The 24,821-nt window shown below is 44.5% G+C and overlaps 1 protein-coding gene across 4 annotated transcripts; it reads right to left on the bottom strand.

The window, feature by feature from the left end:
* Nucleotides 1-1,725: 1,725 nt before the first annotated feature.
* LOC112244641 (dipeptidyl peptidase 9) lies at nt 1,726-24,413 on the bottom strand. Of its 4 annotated transcripts, none has more exons than XM_042307623.1 (21): nt 24,219-24,412; nt 21,576-21,666; nt 21,137-21,375; nt 20,868-20,980; nt 18,791-18,964; nt 18,230-18,401; nt 17,990-18,100; nt 17,610-17,738; nt 16,854-16,915; nt 16,653-16,753; nt 16,139-16,316; nt 15,495-15,654; nt 13,298-13,377; nt 12,992-13,144; nt 12,050-12,185; nt 10,061-10,206; nt 9,133-9,279; nt 7,203-7,355; nt 4,131-4,273; nt 3,613-3,724; nt 1,726-3,302 (listed from the first exon to the last, which is right to left on the bottom strand). In XM_042307623.1, exons 2-21 carry the CDS (start codon nt 21,629-21,631, stop codon nt 3,210-3,212), a joined length of 2,658 nt encoding a protein of 885 aa, XP_042163557.1. In that variant the 5' UTR covers nt 21,632-21,666; nt 24,219-24,412; the 3' UTR covers nt 1,726-3,209. The 4 variants fall into 4 exon arrangements, with proteins under 4 accessions (XP_042163557.1, XP_042163559.1, XP_042163558.1 ...); XM_042307625.1 differs by having other exon boundaries at nt 18,230-18,398; XM_042307624.1 differs by lacking the exon at nt 24,219-24,412 and adding an exon at nt 23,120-23,210.
* Nucleotides 24,414-24,821: the final 408 nt, after the last annotated feature.

The following is a 24,821-nucleotide window of genomic DNA, read 5'->3' as shown; positions in this document are numbered from 1 at the left end:
CTTTCTAGAACACAGAACATATTTTTAATGTGTAGATGTGTGAGAATTATACTTTTTTTTACAAATTAATTTTGAATTCAGGCTGTAACATAATTTTGTTGATATAAGTCAAGGGGTATGAATACTTTCTGAATCCACTGTTTCTGTTTGATGTCGTATAGTATGGCTGAGGAAGGGTTCTTCCATTTAATTGTATTGACCGGAAATTTGCTGATACAACTGAGTTCGAACATGATTATCAAATCAATGTGTGCCATTTGTCCCCATTTCAATGATTTGCATATTACCAAGTTATATATTTTTTCATGTTATCAAGCCTTCAGTACTGAAGCCAATCCATCATGGTGAAAAGTAATGACACGCCCTGGCTCTTGATTTGCATTTCCCATTTTTCCACCACAGCGACGAAACATAATATTTCACCAATTCACTTTACAGGAATACCTGAGGGATGCAAACTCTCCCTAGGCAGGCCAGGGTTGAGACTGAGTCATGTTTTAAAGCAGCAGTTACTTGGAGGCACCATGCACGTGGACCTCTCATATTCCCCAGAATCAGAAGTTAAGTCATCTTACAGCGAGCTGGGGTCCAGCTTCAATTACTCACACCAAGAAATCTGGTCAGCCTTACTGCTAATGTGTTTCAGAACACCTTCAGAGAGAGTGAGGGACAGGAAGGAACATCCAATGTCCTACTGTTTGTGATCGACCTATATCAAATGCTCAGTTTTCCTTATTCAATCTTGTTCTGAGGGCGAATGACATACTGCCTAGGTGCCTGTGTGATTTGAGCCAATTGATCATTATCTTCCTGTGACACTCAGGCTATTATGCTGACTTTGAAAGGTCATAATCCACTTTCTGTAGGGTCTACACACACATGGAAAAGACAGTGAGGTGCATTTTTCATAGAGGATGTCAAATGAAATATGTTGTGGTTTTTATCAATAAAAAGGTAGCTAAAGGGTTACTTTGATTTGATTTTTTTTTAAATGATACAATTCAACTTCACTAATAAAGGTTGAGTTTCCATTTCCAGCTGCATCACTAACATGTGCTCAAAATGGCAGAGCCTACAGAGGCAGAGCCTACAGAGGCTCCTCGGTAACATCAATCACTTCCAAGCACCCTTGCTTCCAGCGAGCTCCTCTATGAAATGGCAGCATCACATCGTTGGTATCCATGGCAACCGTTCCCCCAAAGGGAAGGTGGATAGCATAGAGCAGAGTAATATATTGACATATGGCTCTGGCATAGAGACCCTATTAAATTCTATGGTGGATAGCATATCAACCCTCTGCACCTGCTGGAGGACTCAATGAGTAGAGGAACAGAGGCCTCGTTTAGACAGGTAGCACAATTCTGATCTTTTTTTCTTCACAAATTGGTCAGATCAGCTTTGAAAAAGATCTGATGTGATTGGTCAAAAGGGACATGAGATGTCTCCCCATCTCCAAAAAGAACCAGGAGGGTCATAGAGAAATATCAATTCACATGGAAAGATTACTAGACCTGAGATTGCACACATAGGATATTCCCTGTGTTAACATGTGAATCACATTGTATCTGACCATGACACTGATCTTGTACATCATGTACAATTTGAGACATTGAAACAGTCTCAACATCTTGGTTCATCATTATGGTCTATCCATCCATGTATGCATAGATCCATCCATCCATCCTTGTTCATGTTAATCTGTGATAAATTATCAAATTAAAGAGATTTCATCATACATGTATTTATTCTTCATCATCACAAACACATTTTATTCAGGTGGTACAACGCTGTTTAAGACTTGGCTGCTCGTACTCGTATCGTAATTGCCGTAAAAAAGGAAATACCAGCACGATCAAGTCAAGAAGTACTTTGGCATACATGGTATGTCTTCAGAAGGCAAGCCGACACCGTGAGCACTGCAATGTGAGGAGAGAAAATGACTTTAGTATGTCAATGAGCGACTTCATTTGACACTCATTATAAAAGAATAAGAATCCATAAAAATATTTTCTTTTTTTAACAATACACACTTAAAATAGTTAATGAATGCAGGTAAAGGCAGCATTTCTTCCTCTAGCCATTACACCAACTCCAATATGCTGCGTGTGTGTGTGTGTGTATAGATTCCATTTAGTTTGAGGAACCCCAATCCTACCACTGACTAGAGTGAATAAAATGGAGGAAAAAGAAAAACATTTGGCAAAACAGTCCAGAGAAAGGGAAGACAATTAGAGAGAGATTGAGACAGCCTCCAGATAATGTCCCCTTTCACTCCACGGTCCGAGGTGGAGAGGGAGAGAGATTGAGACAGCCTCCAGATAATGTCTTCTTTCACTCCACGGTCCGAGGTGGAGAGGGAGAGAGATTGAGACAGCCTCCAGATAATGTCCTCTTTCACTCCACGGTCCGAGGTGGAGAGGGAGAGAGATTGAGACAGCCTTCAGATAATGTCCCCTTTCACTCCACGGTCCGAGGTGGAGAGGGAGAGAGATTGAGACAGCCTCCAGATAATGTCCCCTTTCACTCCACGGTCCGAGGTGGAGAGGGAGAGAGATTGAGACAGCCTCCAGATAATGTCCCCTTTCACTCCACGGTCCGAGGTGGAGAGGGAGAGAGATTGAGACAGCCTCCAGATAATGTCCCCTTTCACTCCACGGTCCGAGGTGGAGAGGGAGAGAGATTGAGACAGCCTCCAGATAATGTCCCCTTTCACTCCACGGTCCGAGGTGGAGAGGGAGAGAGATTGAGACAGCCTCCAGATAATGTCCCCTTTCACTCCACGGTCCGAGGTGGAGAGGGAGAGAGATTGAGACAGCCTCCAGATAATGTCCAATTTCACTCCACGGTTCGAGGTGGAGAGGGAGAGAGATTGAGACAGCCTCCAGATAATGTCCCCTTTCACTCCACGGTCCGAGGTGGAGAGGGAGAGAGATTGAGACAGCCTCCAGATAATGTCCCCTTTCACTCCACGGTCCGAGGTGAAACTTGACAACCCTGCCTTGGATCTCCTTAGGTGCAGGGACGAGAGAACAGAGAGAGAGAAAGAGAGAACACCGAGACAGGTGGAGGTATAATTGAGTGGGATCACCAGTTCATGGTAAAGATGGGAGTAGTTGGGTGTGGCTGCAGAGAGGTCTTTATGCCTGGGTTGAGGAGGTTTCGGGGGAGGTATACAGTTGGTTTCAGAATGGGGTAGAGGGGGGTGACTTTCAGAGGTATTGTTGTAGAAAGTGCAGCAGCATGATCTCATAGTGTTCTCCTGACTCAGGGCAGCGAATACTGTGTCGCTCATTGGGGTAGACCTGCAAAACAACAGAGGAAAATCAACCACACTATATGGTACATGTGACTACAATTTGCAATTTTCTGAAAACAATATTCCCTGAAACCCATTCAAATGAAAGCGTTGTCCATTAAAGTCTTGGCTAAGATAGCAGCCCCCTTCTGGGTCCCACTGACACCACACGGGACAGACTGTAGCAGTGCTTCTCTCTAATTGTACCACAATGTCCATGTTAGGGAAACAATATATATCAATAGATGGGACATTGTTACCCATAACATGCCTTCAACACAGATTTAGAAATGTCAACAACACATAAATATACTAGCCTGTAGCTGATATGGCTTCCCAGCGCGGATTATTTGTGACACCAGGAAGTTGGTGTGGAAAAAGTGAACATTCTCATCAAGGAATCCGTGTAAAATCAGCAAGCGGTTTGGCCTGGTGGAGAGGGTTTCAAAGGGACGGAAACAGACATAGAAACCACATGAAAATAAAAACAGGTTCAATTTTCATATTCGTCCCTTTAAAAAAAAAAAAAAATACTACACTACAGTAAGCATATCCTGTTTATTATACATATAGAAATGTTTATGGTGAAACTCAATAACGTTCCATCTGTCCTTGAAATTTGAGCTGAGAAACATCCAAAATACAAATAAGTAGTATTTTTGTTGCTCAAAACCAATGCCTGTTTTTATTCAACAATGATCAATAAAATGGAATGGAACTGACCACAACATTGTTACCTTCATCTACAGTACAATATATAAATATAGAAGTTGGCCATTCTTATTTCTTAGATTGGTTCAAGTGTATAGAGTGCAGTAAACAGTATGGGACTGACTCGCTGGGCAGCTTGTCCACATGCAGCGCCACGGAGCCCTCCTCGTAGCCCTGTTGGTTGTTATCAGGTGTATCCATGTAACGCTCTGTGTAACCCGTGTCGTACGCCATCCACACCGTCACGGGAGCGCCCGCTATGGCCACCTGAAAAGGAACAACATTGCTATTTTTTTGGGGGGGGGGGGCAACTGATTTATTTTTTCAGTAAGGATAGCATTAAAATAAGCCTGTCCTGCCATTTCTCCCTCCACCAGCCTCCACTGGGACAGACAATTAAGACATTTCAGATGCATTGTACAATCACACTTCAGCAGGTGTTCATTTTCTACATTTTAGCACGACATGACAGGTCAAACTGCTTTTCAGAAGATGGATGCCTGTGGGAATTTGTTCAGTATAGCAGGGTGGTGGCAGACATTGATTGTGTGGCATGTCTAAACTTCTGCTATTTAAATGGTTCAATGAAGCCCTGTTTCTGTCAAGCAGTACTATACATACTGAATACGCCCCCTGGTACCTCTGCTGCTGGTCAGAGATATACTGGTGAGAGATATGCTGGTATATATATGATGCTGGTGAGAGATATGCTGGTATATATATGATGCTGGTGAGAGATATGCTGGTATATATATATATATATGATGCTGGTGAGAGATATGCTGGTATATATATATATATATATATGATGCTGGTGAGAGATATGCTGGTATATATATATATATATATATGATGCTGGTGAGAGATATGCTGGTATATATATATATATATATATATATATATATATATATATATATATGATGCTGGTGAGAGATATGCTGGTATATATATATATATATATATGATGCTGGTGAGAGATATGCTGGTATATATATATATATATATATATGATGCTGGTGAGAGATATGCTGGTATATATATATATATATATATATATATATATGATGCTGGTGAGAGATATGCTGGTATATATATATATGATGCTGGTGAGAGATATGCTGGTATATATATATATGATGCTGGTGAGAGATATGCTGGTATATATATATATGATGCTGGTGAGAGATATGCTGGTATATATATATATGATGCTGGTGAGAGATATGCTGGTATATATATATATATGATGCTGGTGAGAGATATGCTGGTATATATATATGATGCTGGTGAGAGATATGCTGGTATATATGATGCTGGTGAGAGATATGCTGGTGAGAGATATGCTGGTGAGAGATATGCTGGTGAGAGATATGCTGGTATATATATATATATATATATATATATGATGCTGGTGAGAGATATGCTGGTATATATATATATATATGATGCTGGTGAGAGATATGCTGGTATATATATATATGATGCTGGTGAGAGATATGCTGGTATATATGATGCTGGTGAGAGATATGCTGGTATATATATATATATATATGATGCTGGTGAGAGATATGCTGGTATATATGATGCTGGTGAGAGATATGCTGGTATATATATATATATATATGATGCTGGTGAGAGATATGCTGGTATATATATATATGATGCTGGTGAGAGATATGCTGGTATATATATATATATGATGCTGGTGAGAGATATGCTGGTATATATATATATATGATGCTGGTGAGAGATATGCTGGTATATATATGATGCTGGTGAGATATATGCTGGTATATATATGATGCTGGTGAGAGATATGCTGGTGAGAGATATGCTGGTATATATATGATGCTGGTGAGAGATATGCTGGTATATATATGATGCTGGTGAGAGATATGCTGGTATATATATGATGCTGGTGAGAGATATGCTGGTATATATATGATGCTGGTGAGAGATATGCTGGTATATATATGATGCTGGTGAGAGATATGCTGGTATATATATGATGCTGGTGAGAGATATGCTGGTATATATATGATGCTGGTGAGAGATATGCTGGTATATATATGATGCTGGTGAGAGATATGCTGGTATATATATATATATATGATGCTGGTGAGAGATATGCTGGTATATATATATGATGCTGGTGAGAGATATGCTGGTATATATATGATGCTGGTGAGAGATATGCTGGTGAGAGATATGCTGGTACATATTATGCTGGTATATATGATGCTGTTGAGAGATATGCTGGTGAGAGATATGCTGGTATATATATGATGCTGGTGAGAGATATGCTGGTGAGAGATATGCTGGTGAGAGATATGCTGGTGAGAGATATGCTGGTGAGAGATATGCTGGTATATATATGATGCTGGTGAGAGATATGCTGGTGAGAGATATGCTGGTGAGAGATATGCTGGTGAGAGATATGCTGGTGAGAGATATGCTGGTGAGAGATATGCTGGTGAGAGATATGCTGGTATATATATGATGCTGGTGAGAGATATGCTGGTGAGAGATATGCTGGTGAGAGATATGCTGGTGAGAGATATGCTGGTGAGAGATATGCTGGTGAGAGGGGGCAGGTAGTCTAGCGGTTAGAGCATTGAGCCAGTAACCAAAAGGTTGATGTTTGAATACCCAAGCGGACAAGGGGAGAAAAAAAACAAATCTGTTGACGTGCCCTTGAGCATGACACATAACCCTAAAATGCTCCATAGATGGTTTAAAAAATAATACATTTGTTGATCTTTGCCAGTGTGCTTTGTAGAGCAGTACAACTAAGGACAGGCACTATGAGAACTGCAGTGTGGAATGACGTGTGACCCAACATCAACAACATGAGGCCTAATGGGAAAACTACATCCATACAGAATGTCATATCTGATGAGCTTCAAATAAATCAAAGCTATACTCACCAATAGGCCAATCTATAATCAACTACATTCAGTCTAATCTCCATTGTAAATGAGATGTGATTACACTTTCTAGAATAAAACGCAATCCAAGATGGTTCTAGTCCAATGAAGTCTCTTCAGATCCCTACCCACTCCTGGAGATCTGAAATGTTTAAATAGGTCTAAGCAATATGGGAAAATCTCCCCTAGCCAATCAGAGGGCAATGTGGTAACGAATCTACTCAGATCATCAAGTGATTTGAACTGTGTATTTTAGTAGTTCCTCTCACCTTGAAGACGTTGGGTCTCTGGATGATGCCCATGAGGGAGAGGAAGCCTCCGTAGGACCAGCCGTGGATGGCCACGCGACTCAGGTCCACAAAGTTGAACCTCTCTGACACGTACTGCAGCCCCTCCACCTGGTCTTCAATCTCCACCTGGCCCTGGTAACACAGAGAGAGAGGAGGGCATTAGTCTCCACCTGGCCCTGGTAACACAGAGAGAGAGGAGGGCATTAGTCTCCACCTGGCCCTGGTAACACACAGAGAGAGAGGAGGGCATTAGTCTCCACCTGGCCCTGGTAACACACAGAGAGAGAGGAGGGCATTCCACCTGGCCCTGGTCCCCACCTGGCCCTGGTAACACACAGAGAGAGAGGAGGGCATTAGTCTCCACCTGGCCCTGGTAACACACAGAGAGAGGAGGGACATTAGTCTCCACCTGGCCCTGGTAACACACAGAGAGAGGAGGACATTAGTCTCCACCTGGCCCTGGTAACACACAGAGAGAGAGGGTCTCCACCTGGCCCTGGTAACACATTAGTCCCCACCTGGCCCTGGTAACACACAGAGAGAGAGAGGAGGGCATTAGTCCCCACCTGGCCCTGGTAACACACAGAGAGAGGAGGGCATTAGTCTCCACCTGGCCCTGGTAACACACAGAGAGAGGAGGGCATTAGTCCCCACCTGGCCCACACAGAGAGAGGAGGGCATTAGTCCCCACCTGGCCCTGGTAACACACAGAGAGAGGAGGGCATTAGTCCCCACCTGGCCCTGGTAACACACAGAGAGAGGAGGGCATTAGTCCCCACCTGGCCCTGGTAACACACAGAGAGAGAGGAGGGCCACCTGGCCCTGGTAACACACAGAGAGAGAGGAGGGCATTAGTCTCCACCTGGCCCTGGTAACACACAGAGAGAGAGGAGGGCATTAGTCTCCACCTGGCCCTGGTAACACACATTAGTCTCCACCTGGCCCTGGAGAGAGGAGGGCATTAGTCTCCACCTGGCCCTGGTAACACACAGAGAGAGAGGAGGGCATTAGTCCCCACCTGGCCCTGGTAACACACAGAGAGAGAGGAGGGCATTAGTCCCCACCTGGCCCTGGTAACACACAGAGAGAGGAGGGTCTCCACCTGGCCCTGGTAACACACAGAGAGAGAGGAGGGCATTAGTCTCCACCTGGCCCTGGTAACACACAGAGAGAGGAGGGCATTAGTCTCCACCTGGCCCTGGTAACACACAGAGAGAGGAGGGCATTAGTCACCGTGACAAACCCAGATGGGTCAAATTCACATTTTTATGAGAATACATCTTTAATCACACATTTTCTTCTTAATTTGGGTCACGGGAGGACGATCAATTTCTCATTTGGGTCTCAAGCTGAAAAAGTTCAAGAACACCTGGTCTAGATGAAAGATGCGTGAGAGAGTCACACAGGTGCTGTTCCATTAATAAATTCCAGAAGGTAATATAAACAGGAAAAAGGGTGCCTGCACACGGTATATGGTGATCCAATGTGATTTAATGAACCTGCACAGCAAGAACAGCCTTTGTTGGCACAGTACAATTTGCCATGTCTGCGTCTACAGTAGAACACGGGTACCTTAAAGATTGAATCCGCAGCATGGGGACACAGCGCCCCTGGCCGCCCGACCACCGTTATTGTTTTTGTTGCCGAGCTGAAGAGCGTGGTGCAGCAGGGTAAAATAAATAAATAAAATGCCAGTACATATTGTGCTCTTTATCATGCGTGCGATGACATCCGATGGTTGTTTACACTAACTTTCTTGTTGCTGTAATATCATAAACGTACGTTGCAGTTTCACCATTAAGGATTACAGCTTTAATGTTTGTACACAACAATATGGAACAATTTGGATTGGAACCATTTATATAAATTTAAAAAAGCACGATATGGGTTGGCTTTTGACCAATCCTACCATTTTGTTTTTCAGAGCCCCTTCAAACTTCAGGCCTCTCTGACAGGAGCCTCTCCCGTCGATGACCACCACAGCGTATCCCAGAGAGGCCAGGGTGTTGAGACGCAGGTACTTCATCCCCTTGAAGGTGTTATTCACCAACTGGACCTGTGGGCACACACATACCCTTTTCACACCACTGAGCCGAGCCTTGGCAGAGCCTAGCAGGGCAGAGCCTAGCAGGGCAGAGCCTAGCAGGGCAGAGCCTAGCAGGGCAGAGCCGAGCCTTGGCAGAGCCTAGCAGGGCAGAGCCTAGCAGGGCAGAGCCTAGCAGGGCAGAGCCTAGCAGGGCAGAGCCTAGCCTTGGCAGAGCCTAGCCTTGGCAGAGCCTAGCCTTGGCAGAGCCTAGCAGGGCAGAGCCTGATTATGCATACACCACAGTTGTTGGAACAATCCTGGAAAGGATCATTTAAAAAAATAGATATATATTTTAGACATCACCGTACGGTTTGTGTCAGCCCTATAGAGACTACAGGACTTCAGCATTGTACACATCTTGCTACTGTACGTGAAAAACAACAAGGTGACAGAACTTGGTATGGTTATTTCTAGGGAAAGTATTGGCTATGATTGCTAGCTACAAACAGGTCATACAGGACCAATTCCATTTCAGCCCCTGGCAATATCTAAATTTTAGCTAACCCTAACCCTTTTCCTGACCTTAATTAAAGTAGTAAGTTAAGAGCATTAGGTTATCATAACCTGCAGCATAAGTTTTCCTAACCTGCGATGAAAAGTCAGTTTTGACAAATGCTGTATCCCTTCAAGACAAAACCCAGACTCCTTCCCCTTAGTTCCTACCCCTTCGGCACTCACAGATCTGATTGGATTTCTATAAGGAATTCCTGATCAAATAACAAAATTTTAATGTCTGAGAGAAGCCACAAACCTGCGGGCCACCGTAGACAAAGAGGACTGTGGGATGCTTCCTGCCAGGCTGGAGGTTGTGAGGCTTGTACACCATTCCATAGAGCTGGAAGCCTGACTTTCCCGGGAAGTCAAAGATCTCCGGAGATTTGTAGTCTCCTGGGCAACCTGGAGTACACAAAGATACACACAGAAAAACAAGATTAGGGCACTCCAACCGTGTTCCTGTAGAGCGATCGCCTTGTAGGTTTTCACTCCAACCATGTTCCTGTAGGATATAGGCTACATAGACCTATATATCTGAAGGATATAGGCTACATAGACCTATATATCTGAATGATATATAAATACATTTCATGTTACTTAATTCAATTGGGTTTTAATTAGCTATTTGTACGCTACTATCTGTAATTTTTGCCTCAATATATTTCCTGATGTGTAACGTCCGCAATGAATATTTTATTTATGGTGCGCCGTAAAAGTTCAAATAATTTCCAATTGCTTATTAAGCAAACCACAAGGCACAACTTTCTTGTTGCAAATTGTTTACTGATAGCCAGAGGTACGGGTGCAATTTCAAAATGTTGCAAGTCCCCCATCCCCAATGAAAGTTGTGCCCCTCCAACACTCACACATAATTTACAAATGAAGCATGTGTTTAGTGAGTCCACCAGATCAGAGGCAGTAGAGATGACCAGGGATGTTCTCTTGACAAGTGCGTGAATTAGACAATTTCCCTGTTCTGCTAAGCATTCAAAACGTAACAAGTACTTTTGGGTGTCACGGAAAATGTATGGAGTAAAAAGTACATTATTTCCTTTCCGGTATGCAGTGAAGTAAAAGTTGTCAAAAATATTAATAGTAAAGTGGAACCCCAGTACAGATACCAAGCTGCCAAACTAACCCTGTTTCAGGTGACCATCCTACCCCATGCTAGACTATAGAGACGTCATTTATAGATTGGCAGGTAAGGGTGCTCTCGAGCAGCTAGATGTTCTTTACCATTCGGCCATCAGATTTACCACCAATGCTCCTTATAGGACACATCACTGCACTCTATACTCCTCTGTAAACTGGTCATCTCAGTAAACCTGTCACAAGGCCCACTGGTTGATGCTTATTTATAAAACCTTCTTAGGCCTCACTCCCCCCTATCATCCACATACAACACTGGTTCTGCCAGTCACATTCTGTTAAAGGTTCCCGAAGCGCACACATCCCTGGGTCGCTCCTCTTTTCAGTTTGCTGCATCTAGCGACTGGAATGAGCTGCAATAAACACTCAAACTGGACAGTTTTATCTCAGTCTCTTCATTCAAAAACTCAGTCATGGACACTGACTGACAGTTATGGCTGCTTTGTGTGATGCATTGTTGTCTCTACCTTCTTGCCCTTTGTACTGTTGTCTGTGCCCAATAATGTTTGTACCATGTTGTGCTGCTGCCATCTTGTGCTGCTACCATGTTGTGTTGCTACCATGCTGTGTTTTCATGTGTTGCTGTCACGCTGTTGTTGTTGTCTTATGTCTCTATGTGGTGTTGTGGTGTCTCTCTTGTCGTGATGTGTGTTTTGTCCATATTTGTAATTTATTTTTAATCCCAGCCTCCATCCCCGCAGGAGGCCTTTTGCCTTTTGGTAGGCAGTCATTGCAAATAAGAATTTGTTCTTTAACTAGGCAATTCAGTTAAAAGGTTAAATAAATAATAAACAAAAAATACTTAAGTAGTACTTTAAAGTATTTTACTTAAGTACTTTACACCACTGGAAACGCATGTTACATCTTCAGCCGTTGTAGCAAAGATGCATGGTTAAAACTCTCAAAGCCTAAATTCCATTGCTATCAGGAAACCTGGCCCTGGAATGAGTAATTGAGAGTCCCGTGGTACAGTTTACACCTATACAGCGATTGCCTCAAGGAAGAAAGGATGCATCTTTAAAGGGGTCATCTGTGATTCCCAAAAATGTATGTGGCACTTTTAAAGTAATGATATAAACCCTCCTCTCTTCCTTACCTGGGGCTTCCATCATGCTGGCCCAGAACTCAGGCACCATGTGGAGAGGGTCTCCCTCGGGGCCAGTCAGCTTGTAGACGTGGAGACAGGGGGGAGTGCTCACGTTACTGTAATGGCTGACAAACATATCAAAGTTCTGTGGAGAGAGAAAAAGAGAGGGAGAGTAAAGAATATAGAGAGAGAAAGAGGGATAGAAAGGGGAGATACAATGATAAGGGGTGAGAGAAGGAGACAGAGATGAACAGCTGTGAATTAATCTTCACATCGGAGACAGAATGTCACGGGGCCCTGATTTCAAGCCAGCTTTGTCTCTCACCGTACAATGTTAAAGGTATACCTGAAAAATCACAACAGATCTGAGACCATCAGGTTTAGAAACACCTCCCTGGATAACTCCACATCACAGAGGGCCCAGATGCCCACACAACAGGCCATGTCTACTCTGCCCAATCTGTTAACAGCTAAGGCAAGTCCCTGTAACATTGTAGTAACATCCATCAATATCCTCTCACACAGGCACACTGTGACGCTGAATGACCAGATGGTTAAACAGCATGACATGGGCAGAGTTCCACAACACTGCCTGATGTAACCAGGCTTCTCATAGGGAAGAGATCAGCTGTACCTCCCTAAGGTACTTATGTGGTGTGGTCTCATGAAGCGTGGGGAGGGGATGATTGAGTGCAGTGTGTCTAACAGAGCAGAATGCCAGGATGTTACAGTGTTAGTTGGTACTACCTACTGCAGTCATGTTGTTTGGCAAAATGGCCACCGGAGAGCTTGTGAATGCAATGACAGGTGACAGAGGGCCATATATATATATTCAATCAATCCCTGTAGCCCGATTACAAGAATACATTTTTGGGGTAAGATTTGGAATTACAGGGGTGCAAGAGGGGGGCTTGGCAGCCAGGCAATCCTATTTGTTGAGTGAGTCCATACCTTGCTTACAGAGCAGCTGTGGGAGAAGCCAGGCTTGCTGAGTCTGACCACGTCCCCTGGGGACTGATAGCTGACCACATAGAGGTGGTGCTCCAGGGGAGTGTCTCTAGTGCCCTGGAAGTACACCAGCTTAGAGGCCTCATTCACCCAGATCTACAGAGAGAATCACATATTATATTTATATTGATGGCAGAACATGCATTATAAACTTACAATAGCGTAAGCAAACACAAAAGTCTATTATAAAGATATTTTATAATGCACTGTGACAATAAGGGTTTTAATCTGACTGACTGAATATCCTACCTTGGAGCCATGTCTGGCCAAAACCTCCCACTCCCCACTGGTCAGAGTCACCTCCTCCTTGATTGCACATTTAAAGTCTCCTGCAGAGGAAAATACCATAGAGATTAGAGATGATATTTGGACTTTTATTACATTAGCCAGACTTACAGTGCAGTAATGTGACGCCCGGATGGAAACTACAGATTGTTCAAAGTTTAATCAATATCTCACCTTCATTAAATCACGACACATACAGATCAGTGATTAGCTCAAGGAAGGAAGGACAAAGCCTGAATCCCAGATCTGTTTGTGCTGTCACACAAAACATGACGATAGCCAGGTTTCCATCCAATTTGCAACAGAATTTCATGTGAATATTCTAAAATCCCCAGAGGTGTTTCCATCAAATTGACTGGCTGTGGATAAAAAGCTGTGTGGGATGATGTAATGCACATAAAAAGCACTTAAAATGTCCATGTACCCCGGGCCTCTCGAGTGTCGCAGTGTTGAGGCGTTACTACAGCCTGGGGTTGTAGTGTCATAACCGGCCGTGACCAGGAGTCCCATGGGGCGGCGCACAATTGGCCCAGCATCATCCGGGTTGGGGCTCTGTCACCACCGGGTTGGGGCTCTGTCACGACCGGGTTGGGGCTCTGTCACGACCGGGTTGGGGCTCTGTCACGACCGGGTTGGGGCTCTGTCACGACCGGGTTGGGGCTCTGTCACGACCGGGTTGGGGCTCTGTCACGACCGGGTTGGGGCTCTGTCACGACCGGGTTGGGGCTCTGTCACGACCGGGTTGGGGCTCTGTCACGACCGGGTTAGGGGTCCTTGTCCCATCGCGCACTAGTGACCCCTGTGGCGGGCTTGGGCGCAGTGCACACTGACATGGTCGCACGGTGTTTCCTCCGACACATTGGTGCGGCTGGCTTCTGGGTTAAGTTGGCATTGTGTCAAGAATCAGTGCGGCTTGGTTGGGTTGTGTTTCGGAGGACGCACAGCTCTTGACCTTCGCCTCTCCTAAGTCCGTACGGGAGTTGCAGCGATGAGACAAGATCGTAATCAAGAAATTGGTGAGAAAACGGGGGCAAAAAAAAACAAAGTTGAAAATGCGATGGAAACCAATTTAAGTCTAACGATGGTTTTGTCACTCCAACGTTCTCCATCTGGTTTTGGAGCATGTGCTCTAGACAACAGTTCACTGATAAAGTGGACAGGGTAGGTTGTATGATGAGATTATAGATAACAGCAAGATCATTATTATTTGATAATGGCATGTCACCAGAATTCAAATAATACCCTCTATATCACTCAAACTCAATTCTGGACCTGGAAGCTAGTTCCACTGCTTTGTTTCATTGTTCCCCTCTAATCAGGGACTGATTTAGACCTGGGACATCAGATATGTGCAATTAATTATTGCCAGCAGCATACCACTGCTGGTTTGCTAATGAAGCTAAGCAGGGTTGGTCCTGGTCAGTCCCTGGATGGGAGACCAGATGCTGCAGGAAGTGGTGTTGGAGGGCCAGTAGGAAGCACTCTTGCCTCTGGTCTAAAAAATATCCTAATCCCCCAGGGCAGTGATTGGGGACACTGCCCTGTGTAGGGTGCCGTCTTTCGGCAGGGACGTTAAACTGGTGTCCTGACTCTCTGAGGTCATTAAAGATCCCATGACACTTATTGTAAGAGTAGGGGTGTTAACCCTGGTGTCCTGGCTAAATTCCCAATCTGACCCTCAAACCATCACGGTCACCTAATAATCCCCAGTTTACAATTGGCTCATTCATCCCCCTCCTCTCCCCTGTAACTATTCCCCAGGTCGTTGCTGTAAATGAGAACGTGTTCTTAGTCAACTTACCTGGTGAAAAAATAAAAAAAGAATCAGGTTGAGCAGAAAACCATCAGGCTCCTGACCTCGTAGGTTAAGAGTTGAGTACCACTGCTCTGTATTTATTGTACATTTGCATAAAGTTCATCATAACTAGTTTTGTCTGTGGTAGTAGGCATATCATCACGTGACTCTTACTGGCTATTATATCAAAAGTTGCTCATAACTGTGTCTCAACCGCAATTGTCACAATCTATTTAACCAATAAACTTATCCCGCCTTGTGAAGTGTATTTTTGGGGGGACCGAGATTTAGCAAATTTGCTTTTTCCATCAGGCCCGACGTGGGTTTTATTATGCAAAACCTGGTTAATGACAGTAACGGAATTACCCTCTGTGTATTTGTAGCTTCCTGACCATTGGTAGCAGTCTGGTTGCAATGCTGATGTGATTTTGTACAGATGGCTGAAGCCCGTTTTGGATTCATTCACCCATATGAAAGAGAACTCGTCCTCTGAAGTTTGAACGAATGGATAGAAAATATCATGAACCTGTGGACAACAGAAAAACATGGTTGTTAGTTTGTTGTGGCCTGATTCTTCCATGCAAATACATATGTCAACATACATACACACTGTCAACATACATACACACTGTCAACATACATACACACTGTCAACATACATACACACTGTCAATATATCGCCCTTCAAATCACTATTACACTAGAGTGACTGTGAGATGAGAGGGAATTCAACAACCAAACTGTACATGCAGCTAAATATTAGAGTAATTCCCAAGAAGCATTAAATCTTCTATTTTTGACAGGGCACTGATAGCCAAATCTACAGTCTGACGATTAATTCTACATAATACTAAGCACATATCTGGTAACTACAATTCTCTCATAAGGTACAGATGGATGAAAGACCGAGGCTCCAGAGTTTAAAATGAGGAATGACAAGTCAGTGCCCCTCCTTTCCCTAACCCGAAGTCATTTTCCATGTTATCCCCACCCTGCCCTGCCCATCTCACATTGATCCAGATGTCGGTGGTCTCCTCGTAGACGATGTAGGGCTGGACGTCATGGGGCACGGCCTCCAGGTTCTTCTGCCTCTGGGCCAGGTCATCTGTGACGGGGATGAAGAGGGCCGGGGGCAGCAGCACCAGCTGGAGCCTCCTCTGACTGCGGTCCAGCAGCACTGCCCAACCACTTGGGGGAGACCGAAACACACATTCCCTCACTGACTGGATCATACGCACAGTACAAGAATGACAGGTCCAACATCACAAATGCCTTGTCCTTTCCGCAAGCTCAGAGGACACCAACCCAGGTCCTAGAGCGCTACAGAGTATGCAGGCCTGTGTTGGAGCTCAACACTAGCAAAACTGATTCAATCAATCAACTAACAACTAATCAACCAAGATTTCTGCGGAATTGGAGGATGCCTTTTCCCGTCCCCCAGCCCTAACCATCACCAATGTAAGTAGCATCAGAGACAGGTCAAAAGCAGTGTTTCCTGGGGAAACATTATGTCGTAACACTCACTATTTGCCATCAGTCGTCCATCCTGCGCGGGAGATGTACTCCGTCCCAGGGAACAGGGTGGTGAAGGGGAGAACTAGCTCCTTGTCTTGAATGCTCACGATCTGGAGACACACACACACACACACGTCTCCTTGTAAACACTACAGTGAGCAGCAAGAGCAAAATAAGAGAATAAATGGAGAGCAGTCAAAAGCAGCTTACTTTTCCTTGTATGTCAGTCTTTATCTCAGCCAGTTTCAGGGTGGTTTGAGGATTTTTACTGCCTACAAAAAATAATAATATTTTTGTTAATTCTAGTGGTCTACTCTTGAAATGAATTCATTAGGTCATTGCTAATACTGTATATTTGCCTAGCTTCCCAAACTCCTTGCTCCGGCCAAACTCTACACCACGACCACGGATGTTAGTTTCTTCTCTGCAATGAGTCTGGATCTGAGTACCTCCCCAACGATTTCTAGAACACAAACACATTCCTGACGTTCTGATTGGTCCCAGGAATGGATGGGTTGGGCCAGAACCAGAACACGCGTGGGTAAAGCGGCGCCTTGTTTTCTACAACACCCCTCATTTTGACGCAACCATAAACAACTTCAATGATGGCAGTCATAGAGCAGAGGAAGAATTCAGTTTGAGTCGTCAGGCAAAACACGTGTCACTACAACCATACAACCCTACCCGAGTAGGCCTCAACCTGCGTTTGGGGGACTCGACCCGACCAGCGCCAGGGGGACTCGACCCAACCAGCGCCAGGGGGACTCGACCCAACCAGCGCCAGGGGGACTCGACTCAACCAGCGCCAGGGGGACTCAACCAGCGCCAGGGGGACTCGACCCAACCAGCGCCAGGGGACTCAACCAGCGCCAGCGGGGGACTCAACCAGCGCCAGCGGGGGACTCAACCAGCGCCAGGGGGACTCAACCAGCGCCAGGGGACTCAACCAGCGCCAGGGGGACTCACCTGTGCGGGGGTATCTGTAGGCGTCGGCCTTCCGCTCCTCCAAGGCTGGAGAGGGAACATGAATGATCTCTACCTCCGTCTCATCCACCTCTTCATACAGCAGGTACAGAGTTTTGCCCCCATCTGAGTCTAACAGAGGAGAAGAGCAGGTTAGACAGACGGAACTGATAACATGCTCTTGAAAATGCATACAGAAACAGCTAGCATTCATAACAGACACAGCTTCATGATGACAGTGTGTCTGGGGCAAGTTAAAGCCTGTACGACGTTCATCAAAGCATGACTGACTGACGGTTTGATTAAGGAAGAGCCCAATTTCTCACATGAAAATGGTTCCTTCTCTAGTCATAAGGAAGGCGTGACAGAAGGTGCCTACTCACCCTCTACGGCAGAGGGACTCCACCAGTAGCCAGTGAAGCGGTCAAACTCCTCCTGTATCACAAACGTGGCCACGCCCGCAGACTTGGGATCCTCCTTCACATTATCCAGACCTGACCCAGGGAGAGGAGATTAATTTATTTCATTAAATCCATGCAGTGTCAGCAACATGGCATAGAGAGTGTAAACAATTCCATAAAACTACAGTACACAAACTTCCAAAAGTCCCTGACCCTTCTGACCTTTGTGACAGAAGGTGAGTCTCCTCTCCTCCCCAGACTTGATGTTAGCCAGCCACAGGTCGTTGTTGTTGATGAAAGCAATGAAGTTGGGCTGTCCTGGGGAGATCTTGGGGTCCATCCGGGTCCCTGAGCACTGTGTCTTAATCTCCACCGGCTTAATGGGCGCAGACTGCTTTTAAACCAGGAAACACACTCTTAGTGTACAGGGTCGTATTCATTAGGCACTAAATTGAACAAAACAGACAAACAGGGACGACCTCAACTTGTCCAATAGAACTGCTTGTTTTCGTTTTCCATTGATAAACATTTTTTTTGCTACAGTGTGCCTTAATGAATGCAACCCTGAAGACACAACCATACACACAGCAACAGCCATTCATTGCTGTGGCGTTGGGTGCTGTGCAGTTCATGCACCAATGCTCATATCAACTATACGATGTTAAAATGACATTCAATAACGCAGCTACTAATCAAAGTTACTGTAACTCACTTAGTGGCAATTGCAGATGTAGGAAAGGCTTTCTAAGTTCATTTAATGAATAAAGGGGGGGTAAGACTCACGATGAAGCCATTGTTTCCCCCGTCCTGACAATAGAAGAGGCTGTTGCTGGCCTGGAAGAGGAACAGGCCGGTCTGTGCGTGGTAGTCATAGGAAGTGATCCCAAACGCTCCCAGGCGCTTCCGCTCCCGAAGGAGCTCCTCTTCCCGGGAATAGGCCCCCTGGTGCGGCGTGGCCTGGTAGTGAGGGGAAAGTCATTTTGCTGTCATCATAATGATTTAAAGGTAGACTCAGCGATATGACGTTGGTGCACAAAGTAAACAGCATAGTGGGTCAATTTCAGCAACAACTAAGAACGTTGACGCGCGAGGCTAAAAACTTCACAGCTGTTTTGGTCCCGTACCTGAAATCAAATTAAATGAAATTGTATTTGTCACATGCTTCGTAGGCAACAGGTGTAGACTAACAGTGAAATGCTTACTTACTGGTCCATTTACATTGCTACCAGACTGACTGACTTGTTGAACGTGTTCAACAGTGACGATGTGACAGTTAGGCAGTTCTCCATAGGTCCAGAAGGAGGGAGGCTCTGGCTGAGGAAGGTTCCACTGGCCAGGGACACTGAGGACAACTTCTTGGGCTTCAGGAGGAAGGCCAATGGAAAATTGGACACTCGTGCTGCTGCAGGCTTTGGAGTCGGGTGAGACTGTCAGGACCTCAACGACCTGAGCAACCGGACGGACTAATATGTAAACTGAGCCAGTGACGGCCTCTGATGCAGCTTTGGCAGATCGCAGTGTTGTTGTGGAGGCTTCTGTCACCCATGATGGAACATCTCATCCTACATCCAGGAAGACACTCCTTGGTATCAGACGGATGTCGCTATTGCAATGCTGGACTGGCCTGAGGCTGCAGGAGAAACTCCCTGCTCTGGACTGTGCTGACCACTCTGTCTCCCATTCCATCCTGCCATTGGCAAGGACATTCCCACCTTTATTGTTAAGGTGAGGCTGCAAGTTGTACCAACAAAATATAATATTGCACTCTGGTACCCTGCAAACCATGACCCATTTTGTATTCTACATGAGTCAAATGTAATGGAGTCCATTGCCCATGTGAATGGCTGCTGTTCTTACAAGGATTTGTACATTGCTAGTCATGATGGCGTTGTTGATCTGATAGCCAGAGAGGTGAGACAAGTGGTCTCACCAACAGCACACATGCATAAACATTTTTGTGTAACAGGAAGCTGGTTTGATGTTGATGATGTGATTTCCTGTGGGCCAAATACACCAGATATTGTTGTTGTGGGGGAGGCGTTCATTTTGGAAGTGGGCTGCTCAGTGGACGGCTACATGGAGCAAACCTTTGCTGAGAGGCTTTTTAAATACCAGCCTCTCATGGCATGCTGGGACAGCCTCGGGTGGAGGTGCAAGCTGGTGGCGCTGATATTTGGCACATACACAGACTTGGTGTGGCCTCCAGATTGCGGGCCTGACAAAAACTAGGGCGAAGCAATTGACGAGATACTGCTCTGTTTCAGCTGTCGTGGGCAGCCTAGCTGTTTGGAGAAGGAGGTGCTTTCTGTACCCTGGAGGGCCATGCATACAGGGACCTTTGAAATGTTTGGATCCTTTTTTTGTACATTTGATTGGTGGATTTGGATAAATTATTTAAAATGTGTGGCGTCAGTATGCATGTGTGTGCCTGTTATCTGAGAGAGTGAAGCGAACCCATGCACATGCGAAGATACTGTGTGTGACTGTGTGCGAGCGAAGTCTGCATCTCAGTCATCGCAAAATCTGCGGTGATGATCGTGGCAGCGTCATTTCGCTGAGTCTACCTTTAATGATTATTCAACTGTTAATTTAATTGTTGCTGTCTGGAGACTGTGGGTATCTCTGAATGAATGTCTGTGAATATGTGAGAAATGATCGTTCCACTTTCCTATTACGCATCTCCTGGCTTCAGGTCTTATTATGAACATTTGACAAACCACGGTAAAAAAAAAGTTAGAGAGCTTGAGATCTTCATCTTATGAGGATAATAACTATAACATATTTTATTAGGATTTCCTTGGCACCAGGTTCGGAGGTCATTAGGTTTCAGTGACGCACAGAGAATTCAAGGGGTATTCACCTGGAAGTGATCCAGCATCTGTTTCCACGACAACACCAAGAGGGCCTCTTTCCGGATCTTCTTGGGGATTTCCGAGTAGAGCAGTGAGTTCTCTCTACTTCCGTAAGGCATTCCTGATCGATAGAGAGAGATGGTCGGAAGTGAAAATGAGTTAAGAGGCCAAGGTACAACTTGCAAAACAGTGTTGCAACTTGAGAAACGTGAGTAACTCAATGAAGCACTGAGTAAGCCAGTGTGACGATCATCAGTGGCAGATGGCCTTGGCTCACCGAGGTAGTACAGTCGATGGGAGTGGGGGCCTGACTCATCGTTTTTCTGCACAAACTGGAAGTCATGGGGCGCTTTGTTGGCGATCATTCCTGAGTACTTCCTGCTGCTGTGGATGATGTCACGCAGGCCGCCCCACGAGTGCTTCTCCACATAGAACTGAGATGGACCGTCCTCCATCTCCACCACCTCTGTGCTGTTTGTTAGCCCGTCCACCGCCGTCATATTCCCTCCTAAACAACTGAGAGGGAGAACAGAAAAAACAGAGACAACCCGCTGGTCATCTACATGCTCACGAACAATGGCACTTGCATCTAGTATGGAAACGCACACAGACAGATAGACAGCCACACATGTATTGGCCTATACAATGGGTTATCTAGCACTCCTATCCGCAGAGAAGGTACACACAGGTAATTGGAACGCACAGGGACACCATACCTTTTCCAGTAACCTTCTGTTTTGTCTCCAAGTTTGACCTTCTTCACTCTATGCATTCACTGGCCAACAAGCCTCAACCAGAGTCTGCAATCTAAAGTTAAACGTTCAAATAAAAGGGTTAATCAATCTTATATATACATTGAATAAAACGCCTACATATAAAATCTCTCTCATTCAATCCTGCATGCGGTAAAGGTTTGGTATTTAGGTCAGCAGGTAGCCTAGTGGTTAAGGGCGTTGGTCCAGTAACCGAAAGTTCGCTGGTTTGAATTCCTGAGCCGATTCTTAGGAGAACAATCTGTTGATGTGCCCTTGAGCAAGGCATGGAACCCTAGTCACTCTGGATAAGAGCGTCTGCTAAAGGACTAAAATGTGTCTAAGCTGTGATAGAAGATAGCAAAGGCATGAGGAATGGTCCACATTCGATTGCTTGTATAGTTTGATGCTACAGGAATGCATGAAACCTTAGCCAACATAGTGATAGTAAAAACAAAGTGCTTGTATAGTTTGATGCTACAGGAATGCATGAAACCTTAGCCAACATAGTGATAGTAAAAACAAAGTGCTTGTATAGTTTGATGCTACAGGAATGCATGAAACCTTAGCCAACATAGTGACAGTAAAAACAAAGTGCTTGTATAGTTTGATGCTACAGGAATGCATGAAACCTTAGCCAACATAGTGACAGTAAAAACAAAGTGCTTGTATAGTTTGATGCTACAGGAATGCATGAAACCTTAGCCAACATAGTGACAGTAAAAACAAAGTGCTTGTATAGTTTGATGCTACAGGAATGCATGAAACCTTAGCCAACATAGTGACAGTAAAAACAAAGTGCTTGTATAGTTTGATGCTACAGGAATGCATGAAACCTTAGCCAACATAGTGACAGTAAAAACAAAGTGCTTGTATAGTTTGATGCTACAGGAATGCATGAAACCTTAGCCAACATAGTGACAGTAAAAACAAAGTTTGCCCTCTATATGGAGTGGGCAGGCGTAAAGGCGGTTGCCAAGGACCCCATTGACGTTCTTTGTGTTGGTGGAATTTCAGAGAACTCATTTGCTTTCAGATGATGTGAAGAAAACATTCAAGCACTGGATTTAAAGGGAATCTGATCACCAATAGCCTGCTCGGTGCCCATTGTCCAAACAAACCTATGGGCCGTGACCCTTCAACCTGGCCTTTACAATGTCACACTGAAGCTCCAGAAGGAGTGGATGGGTGTGTAAACATTATGACAATAGCTCCAAAACAGACCTCTGGGAGACTAGGGTGAAGATGCAAATTGTTCATAGCTCTATACTGAACAGAAATATAAAAGCAACAATTTCAAATATTTTACTGAGTTACAATTTATATGAGAAAATCTGTCAATTTAAACAAAAAATGAATTTGGCCCTCATTTATATGCATCTGTTGGTCACAGATACTTTAAAAGAAATGGGCCTCTCGTCACGGTATCTCTGTGCATTGAAATTGCCAACGATAAAATGCAATTGTTTGTTGTCTGTAGCTTATGCCTGCCTATACCATAACTCTACCTCCACCATGGGCATTCTGTTCTCAATGTTGACATTAGCAAACTGCTCTCCCAAACGATGCCATACACGTGGTCGGCGGTTGTGAGGCCGGTTGGATGTACTGCCAAATTCTCTAAAACGACGTTGGTAGAGAAATTGACATAAAATTCTCTGGCAACAGCTCTGGTGGAAATTCCTGCAGTCAGCATGCCAATTGCCCCCTCCCTCAAAACTTGGAGATATCTGTGACGTTGTGTTATAAAACTGCACATTTTAGAATGGCCTTTTATTGTCCCCAGCACAAGATCCATCCGTGTAATGATCGCCCTGTTTAATCAGCTGCTTCATATGCCACACCTGTCAGGAGGATGGATTATCTTGACAACTGAGAAATGTTCACTAAACAGGGGCTGTAAACAAATTTGAGAGAAATAAGCTTTTTGTGTGTATGGAACACTTCGCATTTTATTTCAGCTCATGAAACCAACACGTCGCATTTCTATTTTTGATCAGTAGTGGGGGGGTTGGAAGGCCTAAACTGCACCATACAGAAAAGGTATGAAGAAGTATCACTTCTGCGTCTGGAAAGCAGGAAGTGATAGCTGACAAACTCTTTTTTGTCATCCACACGTTGCCTGCATTGACTACAGACTAATCTAAGTCACTGACATTTTCTATTCCATTCATAACCTTTGATGAAAAAAAATGAACTGATATTCCACCATTATAAATATCAGATAGGTTGGTAGCTAGAAAGAATTGGGAAAGGAAACCAGGGATAGGGGAAATAATTTAATGACCGGTACGTACGACATAGCGATCTTTGTTCTCATCAAGGGGTCACAACTGTAGCTGGATATAGTTTAGCTAGCTAACAGTACAAGTTGGCAACAGTGTCGTGATTAGCTTAATTGTATATCTAATATAGCGTAAGTGTTACATTGCGGCAATCTAACTACATATTACCTCAACGTTTGCCAGCTAGGATACACTGTAACATGACAGCTCTCTCGTGACAGTTGTCGGGTACAGCAGCTTGGCCACTATGAGCTAGCTGGGTCCTTAGCAAGCCTGTCACTGGAGTCGACTATCAGAATCGAGTTCAGAAACGTATACTTACCAATCCAGCCACTTATTTTCCAAACGATTCTTTGCTTTACTAGGTAGGTATTAAAAAACTAATATTATTACTGCTAAAGGTTGTGTCCATGGCCCAGAATGTAGGCAGACATAAACGTAGATCACGAAGGAGAACACCCAGGAACCTTCTAACCCGGGGATAATGCTTCGGCGCTTTTACAGGGCCGCACCGCTCCTCTTCGGCTGTGTTCGCAAGGATGATGCTGCGCTAGCGACTGCGCATTGATTAATCATAACCAGAAATTAGTGTTTGATACGAGGCAATTTATGAATATAAAGAATTGTACACATTATACTGTAAACATGTACTGACAGGAAAGGTTGCCAAAACTGTAAATGATTCAAGATTATTGCATTGGAAAATATGCAGTCCGTCCATAACCCCCCCTTCAACCAAAACAGTAGATGCAATGTTCAATTAAACACAATATCAATGACCGTCAAGTCTTAATTGATTTAATGAAATGTCCCAGTTTACTAGACATTCACGATTCAGGTGGCGAAGCAATCTAGGGTGTTTGTTCGTTTATTACACGTGACTGTTTGGCAGTAATTTTATCTGAATAAACGTGATAGATGACCT

The sequence above is a fragment of the Oncorhynchus tshawytscha genome, linkage group LG28 (genome assembly GCF_018296145.1).
Source record: "Oncorhynchus tshawytscha isolate Ot180627B linkage group LG28, Otsh_v2.0, whole genome shotgun sequence".
Lineage (NCBI taxonomy): Eukaryota > Metazoa > Chordata > Actinopteri > Salmoniformes > Salmonidae > Oncorhynchus > Oncorhynchus tshawytscha.
Note: the sequence above shows the minus strand (reverse complement) of the source record. Positions and strands in the feature narration are given on the sequence as shown.

Bases quoted from the DNA above. Each gene is read 5' to 3' on its own strand.
- LOC112244641 (XM_042307623.1), bottom strand. From the start codon at position 21,631: ATGCATAGAGTGAAGAAGGTCAAACTTGGAGACAAAACAGAAGGTTAC. The intron at 20,981-21,136 runs GTGAGCCAAGGC...TCTATCGATCAG, and splicing joins CCATCGACTGTACTACCTCG to GAATGCCTTACGGAAGTAGA. The intron at 9,280-10,060 runs GTTTGTGGCTTC...GTGTGCCCACAG, and splicing joins TTGTCTACGGTGGCCCGCAG to GTCCAGTTGGTGAATAACAC.